Raw genomic sequence first — 20,891 nt, forward strand, 5'->3', positions numbered from 1 at the left:
GGTCACTGATTAAATGAAGTGGCCTTGCTGCAGATGTGCTGTGTCTTGCTTCATTGCCTCTGACCCAGGGCAGTGGGCAAGTTGCAGTGATAACCCCTCATCCAGGAGGAGCCAAGAAAAGAGAGAGGGAGGGGTGGTGAATGGGAGTGTATGTGGGGATGAAATGGGTGGGAGTGGATTTATGCCTTTGACTTTGGGTACCTCCCTTGTAAGGGTGAAAACGCCATTGGTATATGTACAAGTTTTACATTTTATTGCTAAACATATATTCCTCTATTGATAAAAGAATTTATATACATATATATATATATATATATATACACCAATGGCTTTTTACCCTTTAGAAGAGAGGTAACCAAAAAACAAAGGGATAAAATCCCCTCCCACTCTTTCCATCCCCTACATACTATACTCGTATTCACCCCTCTCCCTCCCTCTTATCTTGGCTCCTCCTAGATGATGGGTCATCCCTGCATCTTGCCCACTGCCCTGGGTCAGAAGCAATGTAGCAACACACAGCAAGGCCACTTAATTTCATTGGCACCCCCCCACTCTGGCCCCTCATGCAGAAAAAGAGAAGATGAGGAGAAATCCCTTCAGGCTGCATCAAAATATTATTCACACATACTCTTCCACCCCCCATCCCCCAACCACTCCTTTCAATGCATTACAGCATCATCTATACATAACCATTCTCCACTCACCTCTATCTTCTGTCATCTCCCTTCCTCAACAGACATTTCCCTCTTTATTAGTACTCCTTTCACCCTTCCATCCATCCCATACTTGGTCACCCCCTCATGTTCACTCCTTCCACCTCTGCCTCCTACACTTCTTATACTGATTTTTCATCATTCATGTGTCCAAACCATTTCAATATTCTTTCATCAGCCCTGTCTCCCAACTCCCTTTCCACCCCTGTTCTCCTCACCTCATTTCTCACTTTATCCAGCCTAGTAACCAATACCATACTTCTTTATCTCAAACTCCTCGCTTCCTCTATGTTCCATGTTTCTGCCCCATACAGTCCTGTAGGCACAATCACTCCTGCATAATCTCCTCTTAGCATCCATCCCCAAATGTCTATTTCTCGTTACGCATTTTAATCCCCCAAGGCATTTACTTGCTTCTCTGTGTACATTCTACCTCCACTCCTGCCTTTCCCGCCACATTCACACCCAAGTATCTAAAACTATCCACTTCCTTCAGTCTCTCTCCTTTAATAATCACTTTCAATTTGCTGCCAAATTCTCCCCTTGCACATCTCATCAACTTTTACCCACATTAATGGCGTCGGATAACAATAATGATTATGATGTTATTTACCTTGACTTTAGCAAAGCGTTTGACAAGGTGCCACACCAGAGACTACTAAATAAAATCAAAGCGCATGGCATAGGAGGAAAAGTGTTAGAATGGATTAGATATAGGATTAGTAACAGAAAACAGCGGGTCACCATAAATGGAGTAAAATTTAGGTGGGGCAATGTTAGTAGTGGGGTCCCCCATGGCTCAGTTTTGGGTCCCTTGTTGTTCATTATGTACACAAACAACTTAGACAATGGGATAGATTTGCGGACAACACTAAAGTAGGACACCAAATTAGGTCAGGAGACGACGTAGAGATTCTGCAGGATGATCTTAACAAATTGTTCACTTGGTCACTGAAATGGCAAATGAACTTCAATATCTTTAAATGTAGCATGCTACACAAGCCCCAAAAATAGATACAGCTTAGATAACATACTTTTAGAGAAAACCGAGAGAGACTTGGGAGTTCTAGTGAGTCCGGACCTTAAAACCAAGAAACAGTGCGTTAGCGCCAGGAATAATGCAAACAGAGCATCAGGTTTCATTGCTAGGACGGTAACAAATAGAAGCGCAGAGGTAATTATAAAATTCTATATAGCAATAGTTAGACCCATCCTTGACTATGCGGTACAGTTTTGGTCTCCGTCCTACAGAATGGACATCAATTCACTAGAATCAGTACAGAGAAGAATGACCAAAATGATACATGGACTCAGAAATTTGCCTTACGAAGAGAGGCTTAGGCACCTTAACTTATGCTCTCTGGAAAGACGCAGAGTGCGGGGTGATCTAATAGAGGTGTCCAAGTGGATCAAAGGCTTCAACAAGGGTGATGCAAACAAGGTCATCATATTAACCCATTAAACTCCGATGACAAGATTCTTGTCATTTGGTCAAATAAAACAAAAAATCATAAAACACCAAAATGTTTTATCAAACACCAGAAAAATATGTCAGTCCTGACGTCATATTTTTCAGTCATTGGAGTTTAATGGATTAAAACAACAGGGCAGGACTCGCAGTAATGGTTTTAAACTGGACAAATTTAGATTTAAGAAAGAAATAAGCAAAAATTGGTTTACTAATAGGGTGGTCAACAAATGGAATAGACTTGGTAACCTTGTAGTAAGTGCTGAAACTATCAGTTGTTTTAAGAAACGATTAGACAACTTTATGGATGGGGATGATAGGTGGTAATGGATATGGAGGTGCCCAGTGTAGGCCTTATGGTCTCTTGCAGTCTCCTTCATTCTTATGTTCTTATTTATTTTCGACTTTCTACTTTCGCACACCTTTTCAAGCTGTCACTAACTTCCTTCATCCCACATCTGATCCTGCCACAAACACAGTGTTATCAGCAAACAACAACTGGTTCATCTCCAATTTTTCTCCATTTTCTTTAACCATCTCCAATCCCTGGCCCATTACCCTTGTATTTACCTCTCACATCACCCAATCCATATATAAATTGAATAGCCAATGCAATCTTCAACTTCCTTCTTTCGCACATCTTCCCAAACTCTGTCTAACTTCCTTAACCCATTCAACTCCGATGACAAGATGTCTTGTCATTTGGTCAAATAAAACAAAAAATCATAAAACACCAAAATGTTTGATCAAACACCAGAAAAATATGACGTCAGTCCTCCTCGCTTCGCTCGCGAGCGAAGCGAGGAGGACTGACGTCATATTTTTCTGGTGTTTGATCAAACATTTTGGTGTTTTATGATTTTTTGTTTTATTTGACCAAATGACAAGACATCTTGTCATCGGAGTTGAATGGGTTAATTCCTCCTCTGATCCTGCTACAAGTGCAGTGTCATCAGCAAACAACAACTGGCTTATCTCCCACTTTTCTCCATTTTCTATAATAATAGCCCCCCCCCCCAAAAAAAAAATGGAAACCACAACATAACTGTACCTAATGAATACAAATGAATCTCACATTTTGAATATTTGTAATATACACTTTAATATTGACCTGTAGGTGGAGGACCCAAGAATCGTAATAACCCTTACTCCTGCGTCTGTCTCCATGGTGACCGTAAACCACACGAAAGGAAGGCCAATTTGGAATGCTTTAAAAGGAAAGAAGTCAAATTCCTCATCTGTACTGATGTGGCAGCAAGAGGCATAGGTAAGCAAGGAACTAAACTTTTTATTTTCAAAGAAAAAGAGAGGGTGTGTGCAAGATCTTAACCCCTTCCATACGGTGCCGCATACGTAGGTGGCATGAGGAGCAAGTGGATATGCGAGGCTGCCATATCGGCGTCTTGATTATATTTATTGTAGTCGCCCCTGCGTTTTGACACTCTATAAACTGCCCTTAATCACATTCTCTATGGTTTTCAAAATTCACGGGTGAAAGAGAGAACGATCGATATAAGCGGTTACTATATTTTATGATGCGAGTATTATTACGACACGTCATACGGCTGGCATCGGCTGCTGCCCGCGAGACTTAAGGCCTGTACTGAAGAGGTTAAACCTGCTTAATTTTCTTTACTTTTTATTTTCAGATGTTGGAGGGCTTCCATTCATGATCAACATCACCTTACCAGATGAGAAGAGCAATTATGTGCATCGTATTGGACGTGTTGGTCGAGCAGAGCGAATGGGTCTTGCCATCTCCATTGTTTCAGATGTGCCTGAGAAGGTAATAAGTACTTTTGAATTTGTAAAATTTGTGTCAAGAATTGGAGGAGTAGAGATGGAGGGAAACTGTAGAGTGAAGGAAGAATGTTAATGTCTTGGGTGATTGAAAAGTGTCATGAGAGACATCTGGGAATGGATTCAAAGAGAAGATGACACCTGCATAGGTGTCATGAGGCACGAGTGGGTATATGAGGATGCCAGCATTGGCGTCTTGATTATATTGATTTTGTAGTTGTAGCTGAGTGACCCCCACATTCTGTCAACTGGCTTGATCATATTTTCTGTTAATATTCAGACTTTGCTGATTATTGGGAGGGAGTGGATTTTATGCCTTTGTTTTTTGGCTACCACCCTTGTAAGGGAAAAATCCCTTTGGTAATGTATAATGCGAGTATTGTGATGCCTCATTGAATCATTGTACATCAGGCAGTTGATGCTGCCCACAAGAACTTGACTCGTATTGAAGAAGTTAAAAGAAGCAGAAAGAAGTTTGAATGTGTTTGAGATGAAGTGTCTGAAAAGTATGGTAGGGATTATAAAGTTGGATAGAGTGAGAAATGAACAGGTGAGTGGGGGCTACAAAGGGAGCTGACAAAAAAAAGGTTAATGGGATGGTTTGGTTATATGGAAAAAATGGGTGAAGAAAAATTAGCTAATAAGTGTGGAAAGCATAGATGGAGTGAACTTGTGGGGATGACCAAAATGAGATGGATGGATGTGATGAAAAGGATTTTGAGTAAGAGGGGAATATCTGTTGAGCAGGGAAGGGAGAAGGCAAAAAATAGATGTGAGTGGAGAATGGTTGTGTATGGATGATATTTTGATGCAGCTGGAAGGGATTTCTCCACTTCTCCATTTTCTGCATGAGGCAACATGGAAAGAGGGTCGCTATGTAAATTAAGCTGTCCTGCCACGAATGTACACTAGGTCTCAATCCAGCACTCGCCAACCACCACATTTGCAAACATTTGGGCCCAGGACATAAACCCACTTCTGGAATTGGTGCTTTATGTTGGCCTATTCCTGAAGAGGGTTTATGTCCTGGGCCCAAATGTCTGCACAAGTGGTGGTCAGTGAGTGTTGGATTAAGAGACTTGGGTGTACTGTGTCTTGCTGTATTGTATGACCTGGACAGTGGGCAGGTGATAGGGATGACCTTTCATCCATGAGGAGTTAAGATGAAAGCAAAACAATAGGATTGGAATGGATGGGAGTGGGTGCATGCAATGGCTGCCTACCTCTCCCCCCAAAAAAAAGGGGGGGAAAAAAGCCCTTGGTTTATAGATAGAAAATGGTTGAACCTTTCAAATATGGAAGTATTCTGTAGGTTTTGGTGTGAATGATGCTGTTTGAGGTTCTGTACAAATGGCATACCCTAGGCTTAAAGACCTGTTAATAAGCTGTACTTAATGTTTACTAAACCTTTGATTTGCACAGGTTTGGTACCACGGGGAATGGTGTGCTACACGAGGCCGCAACTGCCACAACACACGTCTTACCACAGAAAGTGGCTGCTGCGTCTGGTACAATGAACCTCAGGTTAGGATCAGCTTTGTGCATGATATAAACTACAATGTAATATTGCATGAGTATGTGCCTTGGTCAGAGTAGACACCATGTGAGAATGGAAACCTCTATTAAATGTGTGTTTCACTTTGTGAAGCTTTTTCAAGTATACAACTGACCATTTTGTCAGCAATTGGTATTTTAAATCTTTGGGACATGAGTAGGAGAGTACATGTTATTGCATCATATGGTTTCATATATAGAAGAATTAGGCTTTTGGTGAAATTGATACCCTAATAGTTTAAAAGAAGGGATTCAGTCACCTTATGCATGTTGTGAGATACCTTCAAATATTAAATTTCAAATTGTTGAGGAGAGCATTGGAAAGTGTCAAGTGAGGAATGGTGTTACATCATTCACTCAATTATTCCCACAGTGACAAAAACAATAAGATGTTTCAGACCTATGTAAATTACTCCTTGAAATATTCTTATCTATATACTTAGGTGAACCTGGGAAGGGAGATGTGTTTACCTAGTTGTATTTTATGGGACAGGAGCTATGCTCATTGTGACCTGTTTACGTATCTCTCCACATCCAGTTTATTCTTGAACTCGTGTATAGTTTCACAGATTGGTTACAAAATAGGATGAGGGAGTCATATGAGAGGTACAAAGGAAAGAAAAAAGAAGTAAAGCAAAAGGTAAAGGAGGCAAAGAGGAGAGCAGATGTGAAGTGGGGTAAGAATATGACAGAAAATTTTTAAAGTAATAAAAAGATGTTTTGGAAAGAAATTAAGAGAGGAAGAGGAGGCGAATCAAGTAGAGAAGAAAAGGTAAAGGGGGCAGATGGAGAGATGATAATGGAAAAGAAGGCAGTAAGGGGAAGATGGGCAGAATATTTTAGGGAGTTGCTAAATGTGAAGGATAGGGAGGGAAAGATAGTTGCAGTGGGAAATGCTAAGAAAATAAGAGTGATGAGTGAGGAAAATGGAGGAGAAATAGGGAAGGATGAAGTGAAGGCAGTTGTTAAAATGATGAAAGCAGGTAAGGCACCTGGTCTGGATGGATGCCATGCAAAATGTCTAAAAAAAGGAGGTACAGTAATGGTGGACTGGCTGGTGAGGTTATTTAATGTTTGCTGGAGAGAGGGTAGAGTGCCGGAGGACTGGAGGAATGCCTGTATAGTTCCACTTTACAAGGGAAAAGGGGACAAGTGTGAATGTAGTAGTTTCAGAGGGATTAGCTTGTTAAGTGTAGTTGGGAAGGCTTATGGGAGGATCTTGATTGAGAGGATTAGGAGAGGAACGGAGGGAGTAATTGGTGAGGAACAGTGTGGATTTAGGACGGGTAGAAGTTGTGTAGATCAGATCTTTGTGGCAAGACAAATATGTGAGAAAGCTATAGGAAAGGGGAAAGATGTTTTTTGGGCTTTTATGGATCTGGAAAAGGCTTATGATAGGGTAGACAGAAAGGCATTGTAGGAGGTTATGCAGATATATGGGATAGGAGGAAAGCTTCTGGGAGCTATCAAGAGTTTTTATGAGAGTAGTAGAACTTGTGTCAGGATTAGAAATGGAGAGAGTGAGTGGTTCGAGGTAAAGGTGGGACTTCGTCAAGGATGCGTTATGTCGCCCTGGCTGTTCAACTTAACCCCTACCATACGGTGCCACACACGTAGGCGTCATGAGGAGCAAGTGGATTTGCGACGCTGCCATATCGGCGTCTTGATTATATCTATTGTAGTTGCCCCTGCGTTTTGACATTCTCCCTAATCTACCCTTAATCACATTCTCTATGGTTTTCAAAATTCACGGGTGAAAGAGAACGATCGATAAAGCGGTGACTATATTTTATGATGCGAGTATTATTACGACACGTCGTACAGCTGGCATTGGCTGCTGCCCGCGCGATTTAAGTCCCTGAGTGAAGTGGTTAAACATGAATGGGGTAGTGTGAGAGGTAAATGCAATGGTAGTGGGTCAGGGATTGGAGATGATTAAAGAAAATGGAGAAAAGTGGGAGGTGAGCCAGCTGTTTGCTTTTGACACTGCACTTGTGGCAGGATCGGAGGAGGGACTGAGGAAGTTGGTGACAGAGTTTGGGAGAGTATGTGATAGAAGAAAGCTGATGATAAATGTGGGTAAAAGTAAGTTGATGAGATGTACAAGGGGTGAAAGTAGCAGTAGACTGGAAGTGAGCATTAAGGGAGAGCAACTGGAGGAAGTGGATAGTTTTAGATACTTGGGTGCAAATGTGGCAGGAAAAGGTGGAGTAAAGGTGGAGGTAGAATGTAGATTGAGAGAAGCGAGTAAATGCCTTGCTGGATTGAAGAGTGTAATGAGGAATAGACATTTGGGAATGGATGCTAAGAGGAGACTGTATGAAGGAGTGATTGTGCCAACAGTACTGTATGGAGCAGAAACATGGAACATAAGAGAGGAAGAGAGAAGGAGTTTGAATGTGTTTGAGATGAGGTGTCTGAGAAGTGTGATGGGGGTTGCTAGGCGAGATAGAGTGAGAAATGGGGAGGTGAGGAGAAGAACGGGGTGGAAAGGGAGTTGGGAGATAGGGTTGATGAATTGGTGTTGGGATGGTTTGGACACATGGAAGGAGTGGGTGAGGAAAGACTAGTGAAAGAGGTGTGGAAGGCAGATGTGGAGGGAGTGAACATGAGGGGACGTCCTAGGATGAGGTGGATGGATGGGGTGAAGGGGGCTTTGGGGAAGAGGGGAATTTCTGTTGAGGAAGGACAGAAGACAGGGGTGAATGGAGAATGGTTGTGTATGGATGATGTTGTGATGCATGAGGTGGAATGGGCGGGGAGATGGGGGGTGAGGTAGTATGTATGAGCAAAATTTGATGCAGGCAGAAGGGATTTCTCCCAGTCTTCTCCTTTTATGCATGGGGGGACGGAAAGGGGGGGTCGCCGATTTAATGAAGCGGCCTTGCTGTGGATGTGCTGTGTCTTGCGACACTGCTTCTGACCCAGGGCAGTGGACAAGGTGCAGGGATGACCCATCATCCAGGAGGTGCTAAGATAAGAGGGAGGGTGGAGGGGTGTGGAGTGTATTCAGGGATGGAATTGGTTGGGAATGATTTTATGCCTTTTCCTTTTTGGCTACCTCCCTTGTAAGGGGGAAGAAGCCTTGGTATATGTATGTGTATAGTTTTGGCATTCACTGTTTAGTTTGTTCCAGCCATCGATCACTCTGTGTGGGAAACTGTTCTTTTTCAGGTCTCTTCTGTAACTGTCCTTCTTTAGCTTCTTACCGTGTCCTCTTGTTTCTCTCTTGTCCCATATCATTAGGTCATCTCTATCGAGAACTTCATCCCTTTCATAATTCTGAAGATGGTCAACAAGTCACCTCTTTCCCTTCTCTGCTCTAATGTTGACAGCTGTAATTTCTCCAATCTTTGTTCATATGTCAAATTTGATAGTGTGGGTACCATCTTTGTCACCACTCTTTGGATTCTTTCTAATATCTTTGTATTTTTCTGTGTGCTTGGTGCCCACATTGATATAGCATATTCTGGTTTTGGTCTTATCAATGTAATAATTATTTTCGTAACCATCCCTTCATCCATGTAGCCGAAGGCCACTTTCATTGATCTTAATAAGTTGTAAGTCTCTCCAAATAATTTATTTACATGTTTGTCAGGTGTCAAGTCACTTGAGATGATTACTCCTAGGTCCCTCTCTGAGTTCACTTTCTTTACTACTTTGTTTCCAATTGTATATTTTCCCGAAACTCTATTTTTGCCTCTTCCAAATTCCATTAGGGGCGTACCAATGGAGACGCACTTGCCCTATGCAGACGCATTTGATACAAAAAACTTCTACCTGCCGATGGTGAATAGATAGGAGCATAATTATAGGCTCAAAAAATCACTTAACTATCCCCTCATAATGTGACATAGTCTTACCTTCCCAATCCAAATAGGTACGTGACTGCAGGAGAAGAAATAAAAAAAGTACTGTTTTTGAAAGAATCCTTACGAAAACCTAAGAATTTTTTACTGTTCCTTAACAGATTTTTATTCCATTTTTTGCAGGTAGCTTGTGCATGGTTTTATGTACACTTGTGCATCAGAAACTGCTTCCCATTGCATGCAGGGAATAGTTAAGTGATTTTTTGAGCCTATAATTATGCTCCTATCTATTCACCATCGGCAGGTAGAATTTTTTTGTGTCAAATGTGTCTGCATAGGGCAAGTGCATCTCCATTGGTATGCATACCCTATGCTACATTTCTTGATGTTGAAATTCATCTCTTATTTCTGGCTCCATTCCCATACTTTATCCAGGTCATCTTGTAGCGATCTGCAATCTTCTTCTGTTTTCACTCTCGTAAGTAATTTGGCATTGTCTGTAAAAAAAATTGTGTAACAATTTACTCATCCATATCATTTATGTATATACATAGATATACCAAAGGATTTTTCCCCCTTACACGGGGGTAGCCAAAAAGGAAAAGGCATAGAAACCACTCCCACCCATTCTATTTCCTATATATTCCACTCCCCTCCACCCTCCTCCCTCCCTCTTATCTTGGCAGCTCCTGGATGACGGGTCATCCCTGCATCCTGTCCATTGCCCTGGGTCAGAAGCAGTGTCGCAAGACACAGCACATCCACAGCAAGGCCGCTTCATAAATTCGGCGACCCACCCTCTCCGTCCCCTCATGCAGAAAAAGAGAAGACTGGGAGAAATCCCTTCAGGCTGCATCAAATTTTTTCTCATACATATTTCCTCACCCACCATCCCCTACCCACTCCCCCTCATACATCACAGCATCATCCATACACAACCCTTCTCCATTCACACCTATCTTCTGTCCTCTCACGTCCTTCCTCCACAAACATTCCTCTCTTTTGTAATGCCCCTTTCACCCCATCCATCCATCCATCTCATCCTAGGACGCCTCCTCATGTTCACTCCTTCCACCTCTGCCTTCCACACCTCTTTTACTAATCTTTCTTCATTCATTCTTTCCATGTGTCCAAACCATCCAATACTCTTTCATCAACCCTATCTCCCAACTCCCTTTCCACCCCTGTTCTCCCTCCTCATTTCTCACTCTATCCAGCCTAGTAACCCCTATCATACTTCTCAGACATTTCATCTCAAACATTCAAACTCCTTCTCTCTCCCTCTCTTATGTTTCATGTTTCTGCCCCATACAGTGCTGTCGGCACAATCACTCCTTCATATAACCTCCTCTTAGCATCCATTCCCAAATGTCTATTTCTCATTACACTTTTCAATCCACCAAGGCATTTACTCGCTTCTCTCAATCTACATTTCACCTCCACCCCCACTCCTCCCTTTCCTGTCACATTCGCACCAAAAATTATCCACTTCCTCCAGTCTTTCACCCTTTATGCTCACTTCCAGCCTGCTGTCACTCTCTCCCCTTGTACATCTCATCACCTTGCTGATGGAGAGATGATAATGGAAGAGAAGGCAGTAAGGGGAAGATGGGCAGAATATTTTAGGGAGTTGCTAAATGTGAAGGAGGGTAGGGAGTGAAAGATAGTTGCAATGGGAAATGCTAAGAAAATGAGAGTGATGAGTGAGGAAAATGGAGGAGAAATAAGGAAGGATGAAGTGAAGGCAGTAGTTAAGATGATGAAAGCAGGTAAGGCACCTGGTCTGGATGGATGCCATGCAGAATGTCTAAAAAAAAAAGGAGGTACAGTGACGGTGGACTGGCTGGTGAGGTTATTTAATGTTTGCTGGAGAGAGGGTAGAGTGCCGGAGGACTGGAGGAATGCCTGTATAGTTCCACTTTACAAGGGAAAAGGGGACAAGTGTGAATGTAGTAGTTTCAGAGGGATTAGCTTGTTAAGTGTAGTTGGGAAGGCTTATGGGAGGATCTTGATTGAGAGGATTAGGAGAGGAACGGAGGGAGTAATTGGTGAGGAACAGTGTGGATTTAGGACGGGTAGAGGTTGTGTAGATCAGATCTTTGTGGTAAGACAAATATGTGAGAAAGCTATAGGAAAGGGGAAAGATGTTTTTTGGGCTTTTATGGATCTGGAAAAGGCTTAGGATAGGGTAGACAGAAAGGCATTGTAGGATGTTATGCAGATATATGGGATAGGAGGAAAGCTTCTGGGAGCTGTCAAGAGTTTTTATGAGAGTAGTAGAGCTTGTGTCAGGATTAGAAATGGAGAGAGTGAGTGGTTCGAGGTAAAGGTGGGACTTCGTCAAGGATGCGTTATGTCGCCCTGGCTGTTCAACTTATACATGGATGGGGTGGTGCGAGAGGTAAATGCAAGGGTAGTGGGTCAAGGATTGGAGATGGTTAAAGAAGATAGAGAAAAGTGGGAGGTAAGCCAGCTGTTGTTTGCTGACGACACTGCGCTTGTGGCGGGATTGGAGGAGGGATTGAGGAAGTTGGTGACAGAGTTTGGGAGTGTATGTGATAGAAGAAAGCTAAAGATAAATGTGGGTAAAAGTAAGGTGATGAGATGTACAAGGGGTGAAAGTGGCAGTAGACTGGAAGTGAGCATTAAGGGAGAGCGACTGGAGGAAGTGGATAGTTTTAGATACTTGGGTGCAAATGTGGCAGGAAAAGGTGGAGGTAGAATGTAGGTTGAGAGAAGCGATTAAATGCCTTGGTGGATTAAAAAGTGTAATAAGGAATAGACATTTGGGAATGGATGCTAAGAGGAGACTGTATGAAGAAGTGATTGTGCCGACAGCACTGTATGGGGCAGAAACATGGAACATAAGAGAGGAAGAGAGAAGAAGTTTGAATGTGTTTGAGATGAGGTGTCTGAGAAGTATGATGGGGGTTACTAGGTTAGATAGAGTGAGAAATGAGGAGGTGAGGAGAAGAACGGGGGTGGAAAGGGAGTTGGGAGATAGGGTTGTTGTTGTTGTTGTCGTTCCCTAGACTGTCTGTCCGAGCAGTCCCGTCTCCCCAAGGAAGGCCACAGCCGAAACTGGGTTTTCCCACAAATCCTTTATAGAGTGTATGTTGTGTTGTTTGCGTGCATGATTGTGTATAATGCAGTCTTCCATTATGTGTTGTATGGTATGGGGTGAAGTGTTACATCCTGGGCAGCTGTTCACAACACGGTCGTCCAGCCTCCTCTGGTAGCTTAGAAGTGCTGGGTGGTGACCGCATCGCAGTCTGGCCAAGTGGACTCTGTCCTTTCGTGGGAGAGAGGATTCAGAAGGGTGGATATCAGGGGGTCTGGCATGCAGCAGTGTGTTGTCTTTCAGTGTGTTAATGGAGCGGTGAGTGATATGATAGGGTTGATGAAAGAGCATTAGGATGGTTTGGACACATGGAAAGAATGAGTGAAGAAAGACTAGTAAAATAGGTATGGAAGGCAGATGTGGAGGGAGTGAACATGAGGGGACGTCCTAGGATGAGGTGGATGGATGGGGTGAAGGGGGCTTTGGGGAAGAGGGGAATGTCTGTTGAGGAAGGACGGGAGAGGACAGAAGACAGGGGTGAATGGAGAATGGTTGTATATGGATGATGTTGTGATGCATAAGGTGGAATGGGCGGGGGGGATGGGTGGTGAGGTAGTATGTGTGAGCAAAATTTGATGCAGCCCGAAGGGATTTCTCCCAGTCTTCTCCTTTTATGCATGGGGGGGATGGAGTGGGAGGGTCGCCGATTTAATGAAGGTGCCTTGCTGTGTCTTGTGACACTGCTTCTGACCCAGGGCAGTGGACAAGGTGCAGGGATGACCCGTCATCCAGGAGGTGCTAAGATAAGAGGGAGGGTGGAGGGGTGAGGAGTGTATTCAGGGATGGAATGGGTGGGAATGATTTTATGCCTTTTCCTTTTTGGCTACCTCCCTTGTAAGGGGGAAAAGCCTTGGTATATGTATGTATCATGGGTGAACTTTCTAGTTGTTCGTCCTTGCAGGGTTGTGAGCTCTCAATTGTAAAAACAGACCTGAAATGTCTGATCATAACTTCTGCCATCCCTGTGTCGTCTATGTACTCTTTACTCTCACGCAATTTTACAATATCATGCTTATCCTTTAGTTTGTCGTTTATATATCTATAAAAGAGTTTTGGTTGATCCTTACATTTGTCTATGATATCCCTTTCATATTCTCTTTTTTTCTTTCCTGCGTATGTTTACATATTCAATTCTTTCAAGTGCATATGGGTTTGGTAGTGAGAAGTGTTGAGGAAAGGGAAGCATTTTAGATAGATTTAAATAGATGCATGGAGGATTTATGGAGAAGTGTCAATGTAGTGGTATTAGATCTCAATGCTAGGGTAGGAGATGAACCAATAGATGGAGTGGTTGGGAATTGTGGAGTTCTGGGGAAAAATCATAGTGGAGAGATAATAGTGTCAATATGTCTAGAAAGAGCGTTGATGATAGCAAATACAGTGTTTAGGAAGAAAAGCATAAGTATACATGGAAGAGGGTGGTGGATGAAAGGGTAGTTGAAACAGCTTTAATGGACTATATAGTGGTAACCGGGAAATGGGTAGGAAGAGTTTTGGATGTACATGTTCTAAGGGGAGAGAGTGGGGGAATATCAGATTATTTTTTGTTGGAAGGTAAGTTGATAGTGGAGGATAGATTGATAAATAGGAAAAGGACATATACCAAAGGCTTTTTTCCCCCTTACATAGGAGGTAGCCAAAAAGACAAGGCATAGAAACCACTCCCACCCATTCTATCCCCTACATACTCCACTCCCCTCTACCCTCTTCCCTCCCTCTTACCATGGCACCTCCTGGATGACAGGTCATCCCTTCATCTTGTCCACTGCCCTGGGTCAGAAGCAGTATTGCAAGACACAGCACATCCACAGCAAGGCCACTTCATTAATTCTGCGACCCCCCCCCCCCCTCTGTCCCCTCATGCAGAAAAAGAGAAAACTGGGAGAAATCCCTTTTGGGCTGTGTCAGTTTATTTCTCATACATACTCCATCACCCCCCATCCCCTACCCACTCCCCCACATGCATCACAGCATCATCCATACGCAACCATTCTCCATTCACCCCACCTTCTCTCCTCTCCCGTCCTTCCTCAACAGACATTCCTCTCTTTCCCAATACCCCTTTTACCCCCATCCATCCATCGCATCCTAGGACGCCCTCTCATGTTAACTCCTTCCACCTCTGCCTTCCACACCTCTTTTACTAATCTTTCCTCACTCATTCTTTCCATGTGTCCAAACCATTCTAATTCTCTTTCATCAATCCTATCTCCCAACTCCCTTTCCACCCCTGTTCTCCTCCTCACCTCTTCATTTCTCACTTTATCTAGCCTAGTAATCCCTATCCTCAGGCATTTCATCTCGAACACATTCAAACTCCTCTCCTCCTCTCTTATGCTCCATGTTTCTGCCCCAGATTTTTGTGGTAAGACAGATATGTGAGAAAGCTATAGGAAAGGGTAAGGATGTTTTTTGGGCTTTTATGGATCTGGAAAAGGCTTATGACAGGGTAGACAAAGGCACTGTGGGAAGTTTTGCAGATATATGGGATAGGAGGAAAGCTTCTAGGAGCTGTTAAGAGTTTTTACGAGAGTAGTAGAGCATGTGTCAGGATTAGAATTGGAGAGTGAGTGGTTTGAGGTAAAGGTGGGACTTCATCTGGAATGTGTTATGTCACCCTGGCTGTTCAACTTATACATGGATGGGGTGGTGCAAAAGGGTGGTAGGTCAGGGATTGGAGATGGTTAAAGAAAATGGAGAAAAGTGGGAGGTGAGCCAACTGTTGTTTTCGGACGACACTGCACTTGTGGCAGGATCAGAGGAGCGATTGACGAAGTTGGTGACAGTTTGGGAGAGTGTGTGAAAGAAGAAAGTTGAATATAAATGTACATACATACATACATACATATACCAAGGCTTTTTCCCCCTTTCAAGTGAGGTAGCCAAAAAGGGAAAGGCATAAAAACACTCCACACCCCTCCCACCCTCCCTCTCATCTGAGCACCTCCCGGATGACGGGTCATCTCTGCACCTTGCCCACCGCCCTGGGTCAGAAGCAGAGTCGCAAGACACAGCACATCCACAGCAAGGCCGCTTCATTTAATCGGCGACCCCCCCTCTCCGTCCCCCCTTGCATATAAGGAGAGGACGGGGAGAAATCCCTTCGGGCTGCGTCAAAATTTGCTCACACATACTACCTCACCCCCACCCCCCTGCCCATTCCTCCTCATGCAATCACAACATCATCCATATACAACCATTCTCCACTCACCTCTGTCTTCCGTCCTCTCCCTTCCTCAACAGACATTCCCCTCTTCCCCAAAGCCCCCTTCACCCCATCCATCCACCTCATCCTAGGACATCCCCTCATGTTCACTCCCTCCACATCTGCCTTCCATACCTATTTTACTAGTCTTTCTTCACTCATTCTTTCCATGTGTCCAAACCATCCTAATATTCTTTCATCAACCCTATCTCCCAGCTCCTTTTTCACCCCTGTTCTCCTCCTCACCACCTCATTTCTCACTCTATCTAGCCTAGTAACCCCCACCATACTTCTCAGACACCTCATTTTAAACACATTCAAACTCCTTCTCTCTTCTTCTCTTATGTTCCACGTTTCTGCCCCATACAGTGCTGTTGGCACAATCACTCCTTCATACAGTCTCCTCTTCGCATCCATTCCTAAATGTCTATTCCTCATTACACTCTTTAATCCACCAAGGCATTTACTCGCTTCTCTCAATCTACATTCTACCTCCACCTTCACTCCACCTTTTCCTGCTACACTTGCACCCAAGTATCTAAAACTATCCACTTCCTCCAGTCGATCTCCCTTAATGTTCACTTCCAGTCTACTGCCACTTTCACCCCTTGTACATCTCATCACCTTACTTTTACCCACATTTATCTTTAGCTTTCTTCTATCACATACTCTCCCAAACTCTGCCACCAGCTTCCTCAATCCCTCCTCCGATCCTGCCACAAGCGCAGTGTCGTCCGCAAACAACAGCTGGCTCACCTCCCACTTTTCTCCATTTTCTTTAACCATCTCCAATCCCTGACCCACTACCCTTGCATTCACCTCTCCCACCACCCCATCCATGTATAAGTTGAACAGCCAGGGAGACATAACGCATCCTTGACGAAGTCCCACCTTTACCTCAAACCACTCACTCTCTCCATTTCCAGTCCTGACACAAGCTCTACTGCTCTCATAAAAACTCTTGACAGCTCCCAAAAGCTTTCCTCCTATCCCATATATCTGCATAACCTCCCACAGTGCCTTTCTGTCTACCCTATCATAAGCCTTTTCCAGATCCATAAAAGCCCAAAAAACATCCTTCCCCTTTCCTATAAGGTTTCTCACATATCTGTCTTACCACAAAGATCTGATCAACACAACCTCTACCTGTCCTAAATCCACTGTTCCTCACCAATTACTCCTTCTGTTCCTCTCCTAATCCTCTCAATCAAGATCCTCCCATAAGCCTTCCCAACTACACTTAACAAGCTAATCCCTCTGAAACTACTACATTCACACTTGTCCCCTTTTCCCTTGTAAAGAGGAACTATACAGGCACTCCTCCAGTCCTCCGGCACTCTACCCTCTCTCCAGCAAACATTAAATAACCTCACCAACCAGTCCACCATCACTTGACCTCCTTTTTTCAGACATTCTGCATGGCATCCAACCAGACCAGGTGCCTTACCTGCTTTCATCATCTTAACAACTGCCTTCACTTCATCCTTCCTTATTTCTCCTCCATTTTCCTCACTCATCACTCTCATTTTCTTCGCATTTCCCACTGCAGCTATCTTTCCTTCCCTATCCTCCTTCACATTTAGCAACTCCCTAAAATATTCTGCGCATCTTCCCCTTACTGCCTTCTCTTCCATTATCATCTCTCCATCTGCACCTTTTACCTTTTCTTCCCTACTTGATTCGCCTCCTCTTCCTCTCTTAATTTCTTTCCAAAACATCTTTTTATTACTTTCAAAATTTTCTGTCATACTTTTACCCCATTTCACATCTGCTCTCCTCTTTGCAACCTTTACCTTTTGCTTTACTTCTCTTTTCTTTTCTTTGTACCTCTCATATGACTCCCTCGTCCTCTTTTGTAACCAATCTGTGAATGCTTGCTTCTTCTCTTCTACAACCTTCTTTGTTTCCTCATCCCACCATTCACTACCCTTTCTTCTATTTCCCCCTGTCCTTTTTGTTCCACACACCATCCTTGCACACTTTATGACTCCCTCCTTGAACCATCCCCATTCCTCCTCCACACCCATCTCTACTCCATCCTTTACTCCCTCCCACTCCTCCTTCAGCTTCTTTCCGTACTCCTTCTCCTTTTCCTTTTCATTCAAGGAGTTCACTCTAAGAACCTCCCTACCTTTTGTCTCTTTCCTCTTTCTCCATCTATGCTCCACTCTCAACTTACCTTCCACCAAAAAATGATCTGATATTCCCCCACCCTCTCCCCTTAGCACATGTACATCCTTAACTCTTCCTATCATAATCCTATTTACCACTACATAATCCATTAGCACTCTATCTACCACCCTTCCCTCCACCACCCTCTCCCATGTGTACTTATGCTGACTTTCTTCCGAAACACTGTATTTGCTATCATCAACTCTCTAGACACATTTCCACCATCAACTCTCCACTACCATTCTTTCCTGGAACTCCACACTTCCCAACCACTCCATCGATGGGACCATTTCCCACCCTAGCATTAAGGTCTCCCAGTACTATTACATTGACATTTCTTCCTAAACCCTCTAAGCACTCATTTAAATCTATCCAAAAGGCCTCCCTTTCTTCTACGCTCTTCTCACTGCCAGGCCCATATGCACTTACAAAGACCCACATCTCCTTTCCCAGTTTCACCTTCATCCACATTATCCTTGAGGAAACCTCCTTCCACTCCACTACCTGTTTACCTATCTCCTCACTTACTAGAATAGCCACCCCTTCCCTCCCTCGCCCTCTCTTCACTCCTGATAACCTCCCACTTACACTCACCCTTCCCTTTCAACTTAGTTTCACTCAAAGCCAACACATCCATCTTTCTTCTCACAAACATACTACCTATCTCTTCCCTTTTACTCTCATCTGTACCACATCCACGCACATTAAAAGACCCAAACCTTAGGGTGCTGGTCCGAGGCCCTCCAGCACCCCTTATGCCTTCACTTTTATTTTTAGGAGATATGCCCCGTGGGGCTACAGGGAGAAGGATGCCTAGTCCCAATCCCCGTCCCTTTCTTCTCGCCTCTTACGATCCAAGTGGGAATACTTGGTGGCAGTATTCTTTTCCCCCACCACAGGGAATATAAATGTGGGTAAAAATAAGGTGATGAGATGTACAAGGGAGAGAGACTGGAGGAAGTGGATAGTTTTAGATACTTGGGTGTGAATGTGGCAGGAAAGGGTGAAGTGGAGGTGTAGGTAGAATGTAGATTGAGAGAAGCGCATAAATGCCATGGTGGATTAAAAAGTGTAATGAGGAATAGACATTTGGGAATGGAGGACGAGAGGAGATTGTATGAAGGAGTGATTGTGCCAGCAGCACTGTATGGGACAGAAACATGGAACATAAGAGAGGAAGAGAGAAGGAGTTTTAATGTGTTTGAGATGGTGTCTAAGAAGTATGATGGGGGTTACTAGGCTTGATAGAGTGAGAAATGAGGAGGTGAGGAGGAAAACAGGGGTGGTAAGAGAATTGGGAGATAGAATGGATGAAAGAATATTGGGATGGTTTGGACACGTGGAAAGAATGAGACGAGTAAAAGAGATATGGAAGGCAGATGTGGAGGGAGTGAACATAAGGGGGTGACCTAGGATGAGATGAATGGATGGGGTGAAAGGCGCTCTGGGGAAGAGGAGAATGTCTGTTGAGGAAGGACAGGGGAGGACAGAAAACGGGTGAATGGAGAATGGTTGTATATGGATGATGATGTGATGCATGAGGTGGAATGGGTTTGGGATGGGGATGAGGTAGTATGTGTGAAAAAAATTTGACACAGCCCGAAGGGATATTTCCTCGTCTTCTTTTCTGCATGAGGGGACAGAGGTGGGGGGGGATCACCGATTTAATGAAGCGGCCTTGCTGTGGATGTGCTGTGTCTTGCAACACTGACCCAGGGCAGTGGACAACCATGTAGTAAGCGCTGAAACTATCAGTTGTTTTAAAAAACGATTAGACAACTTTATGGATGGGGACGACAGGTGGTGATGGATACGGAGCTGCCTAGTGTAGGCCTTATGTTCTCTTGCAGTCTCCTTTATTCTTATGTTCTTATGACAAAATGCAGGAGATGCCAAGATAAGAGGGAGGGTAGAGGGTGGAGGGGAGTGGAGTGTATTAGGGATGGAATGGGTGGGAATGGTTTTTATGCCTTTGTTTTTTGGCTAACTCCCTTGTAAGGGGGAAAAAGCCTTTGATATATATGTAGGTATGTATTTATACATATCGTGTTTTTCTTGGATGCCATGGTCCACAATGCATTTACTTTTGTCAACTATATCTCTCACCCAATTTTCATTTTCTTTAATTACTTTCATAACTGTTTCTTTTGTATTTTCCTCCATCTGCTTTTGTACTATTTCTCTAAAGGATATTTTTTTGTTTTTCTGTTCTTGTTTCCACTGATTTTATTATTTCAAGGAGGTCTGTTTCCTTGATTGACTCTTCCACCTTTCCGGTCACCACCTGTAATTGCTCTTGGACCTCTTTTTTCAGTTCTTCATTTTTATTTTTATCCTCATTTTTCATTCCTTCATTTTCTCTTTTGAACATATCAATTTCGCTCTTTAGGTCACTTAATTCTCTAATCATTTGCTCATTACTCCTACGCAAAGTAATCAATGCCCTAAGTGCAGCTCAGTAGTCCAATTTTAAATCTATGATTTCTACCAAGAATTTGTTTATTTCACAATTTCTTAATGCATTGCTATATCTAACTTCTCTATCTATATCCAAGCCTTTACCTATTTCTCCTGGATTTCTTTGAAAACCTGAAAAACTGTTGTTCTCCCACCTTTGATTTATTCTTGGTGACTCAGCCTTATATCTAGGCCTCTCTTTGTTAGTTCATTCAATATTTTTTCATCTTTTTCCTTCTCCATTGTGCCAACTATACTTCTTTCAAGAACTCGATTTAACTTTGTCAGTCACACGAGAAACATATCCTACACATCCTACACTAGTCGTTTCCTTCATGTCGGCAACAAAACCGCTAGAACGTAGCTCAATCGCTGCACTTCCTTTCGCTTCGGTGTCTTGTTTACGTGTGTTTGAGATTAGGTACCTGATAAGTATGATAGGGGTAACTAGGCTGGGTAGAGTAAGAAAAGAGGAGGTAAGGAGGAAAGCAGGGTTGGAAAGAGAGTTGAGAGATAGGTTTGATGAAAGAGTATTGGGATGGTTTGGACAAATGGAAAGAATGAATGAAGAAGGGTTAATAAAAGAGGTGTG

General features: G+C 43.4%; 1 protein-coding gene across 2 annotated transcripts in view; it reads left to right on the forward strand.

The window, feature by feature from the left end:
- LOC143017896 (ATP-dependent RNA helicase Ddx1-like) overlaps positions 1–20,891 on the forward strand; it is an 88,968-nt gene that overhangs the window by 58,210 nt on the left and 9,867 nt on the right. For both annotated transcript variants that reach the window (XM_076172935.1, XM_076172936.1), the window contains exons 12-14: positions 3,299–3,448; positions 3,831–3,967; positions 5,404–5,505. In XM_076172935.1, coding sequence (XP_076029050.1) covers positions 3,299–3,448; positions 3,831–3,967; positions 5,404–5,505 — 389 coding nt within the window. The remainder of the gene's footprint in view (positions 1–3,298; positions 3,449–3,830; positions 3,968–5,403; positions 5,506–20,891) is intronic.

The sequence above is a fragment of the Oratosquilla oratoria genome, chromosome 33 (assembly GCF_046742065.1).
Source record: "Oratosquilla oratoria isolate Oo_2021 chromosome 33, ASM4674206v1, whole genome shotgun sequence".
NCBI classification, from domain to species: Eukaryota; Metazoa; Arthropoda; class Malacostraca; order Stomatopoda; family Squillidae; genus Oratosquilla; species Oratosquilla oratoria.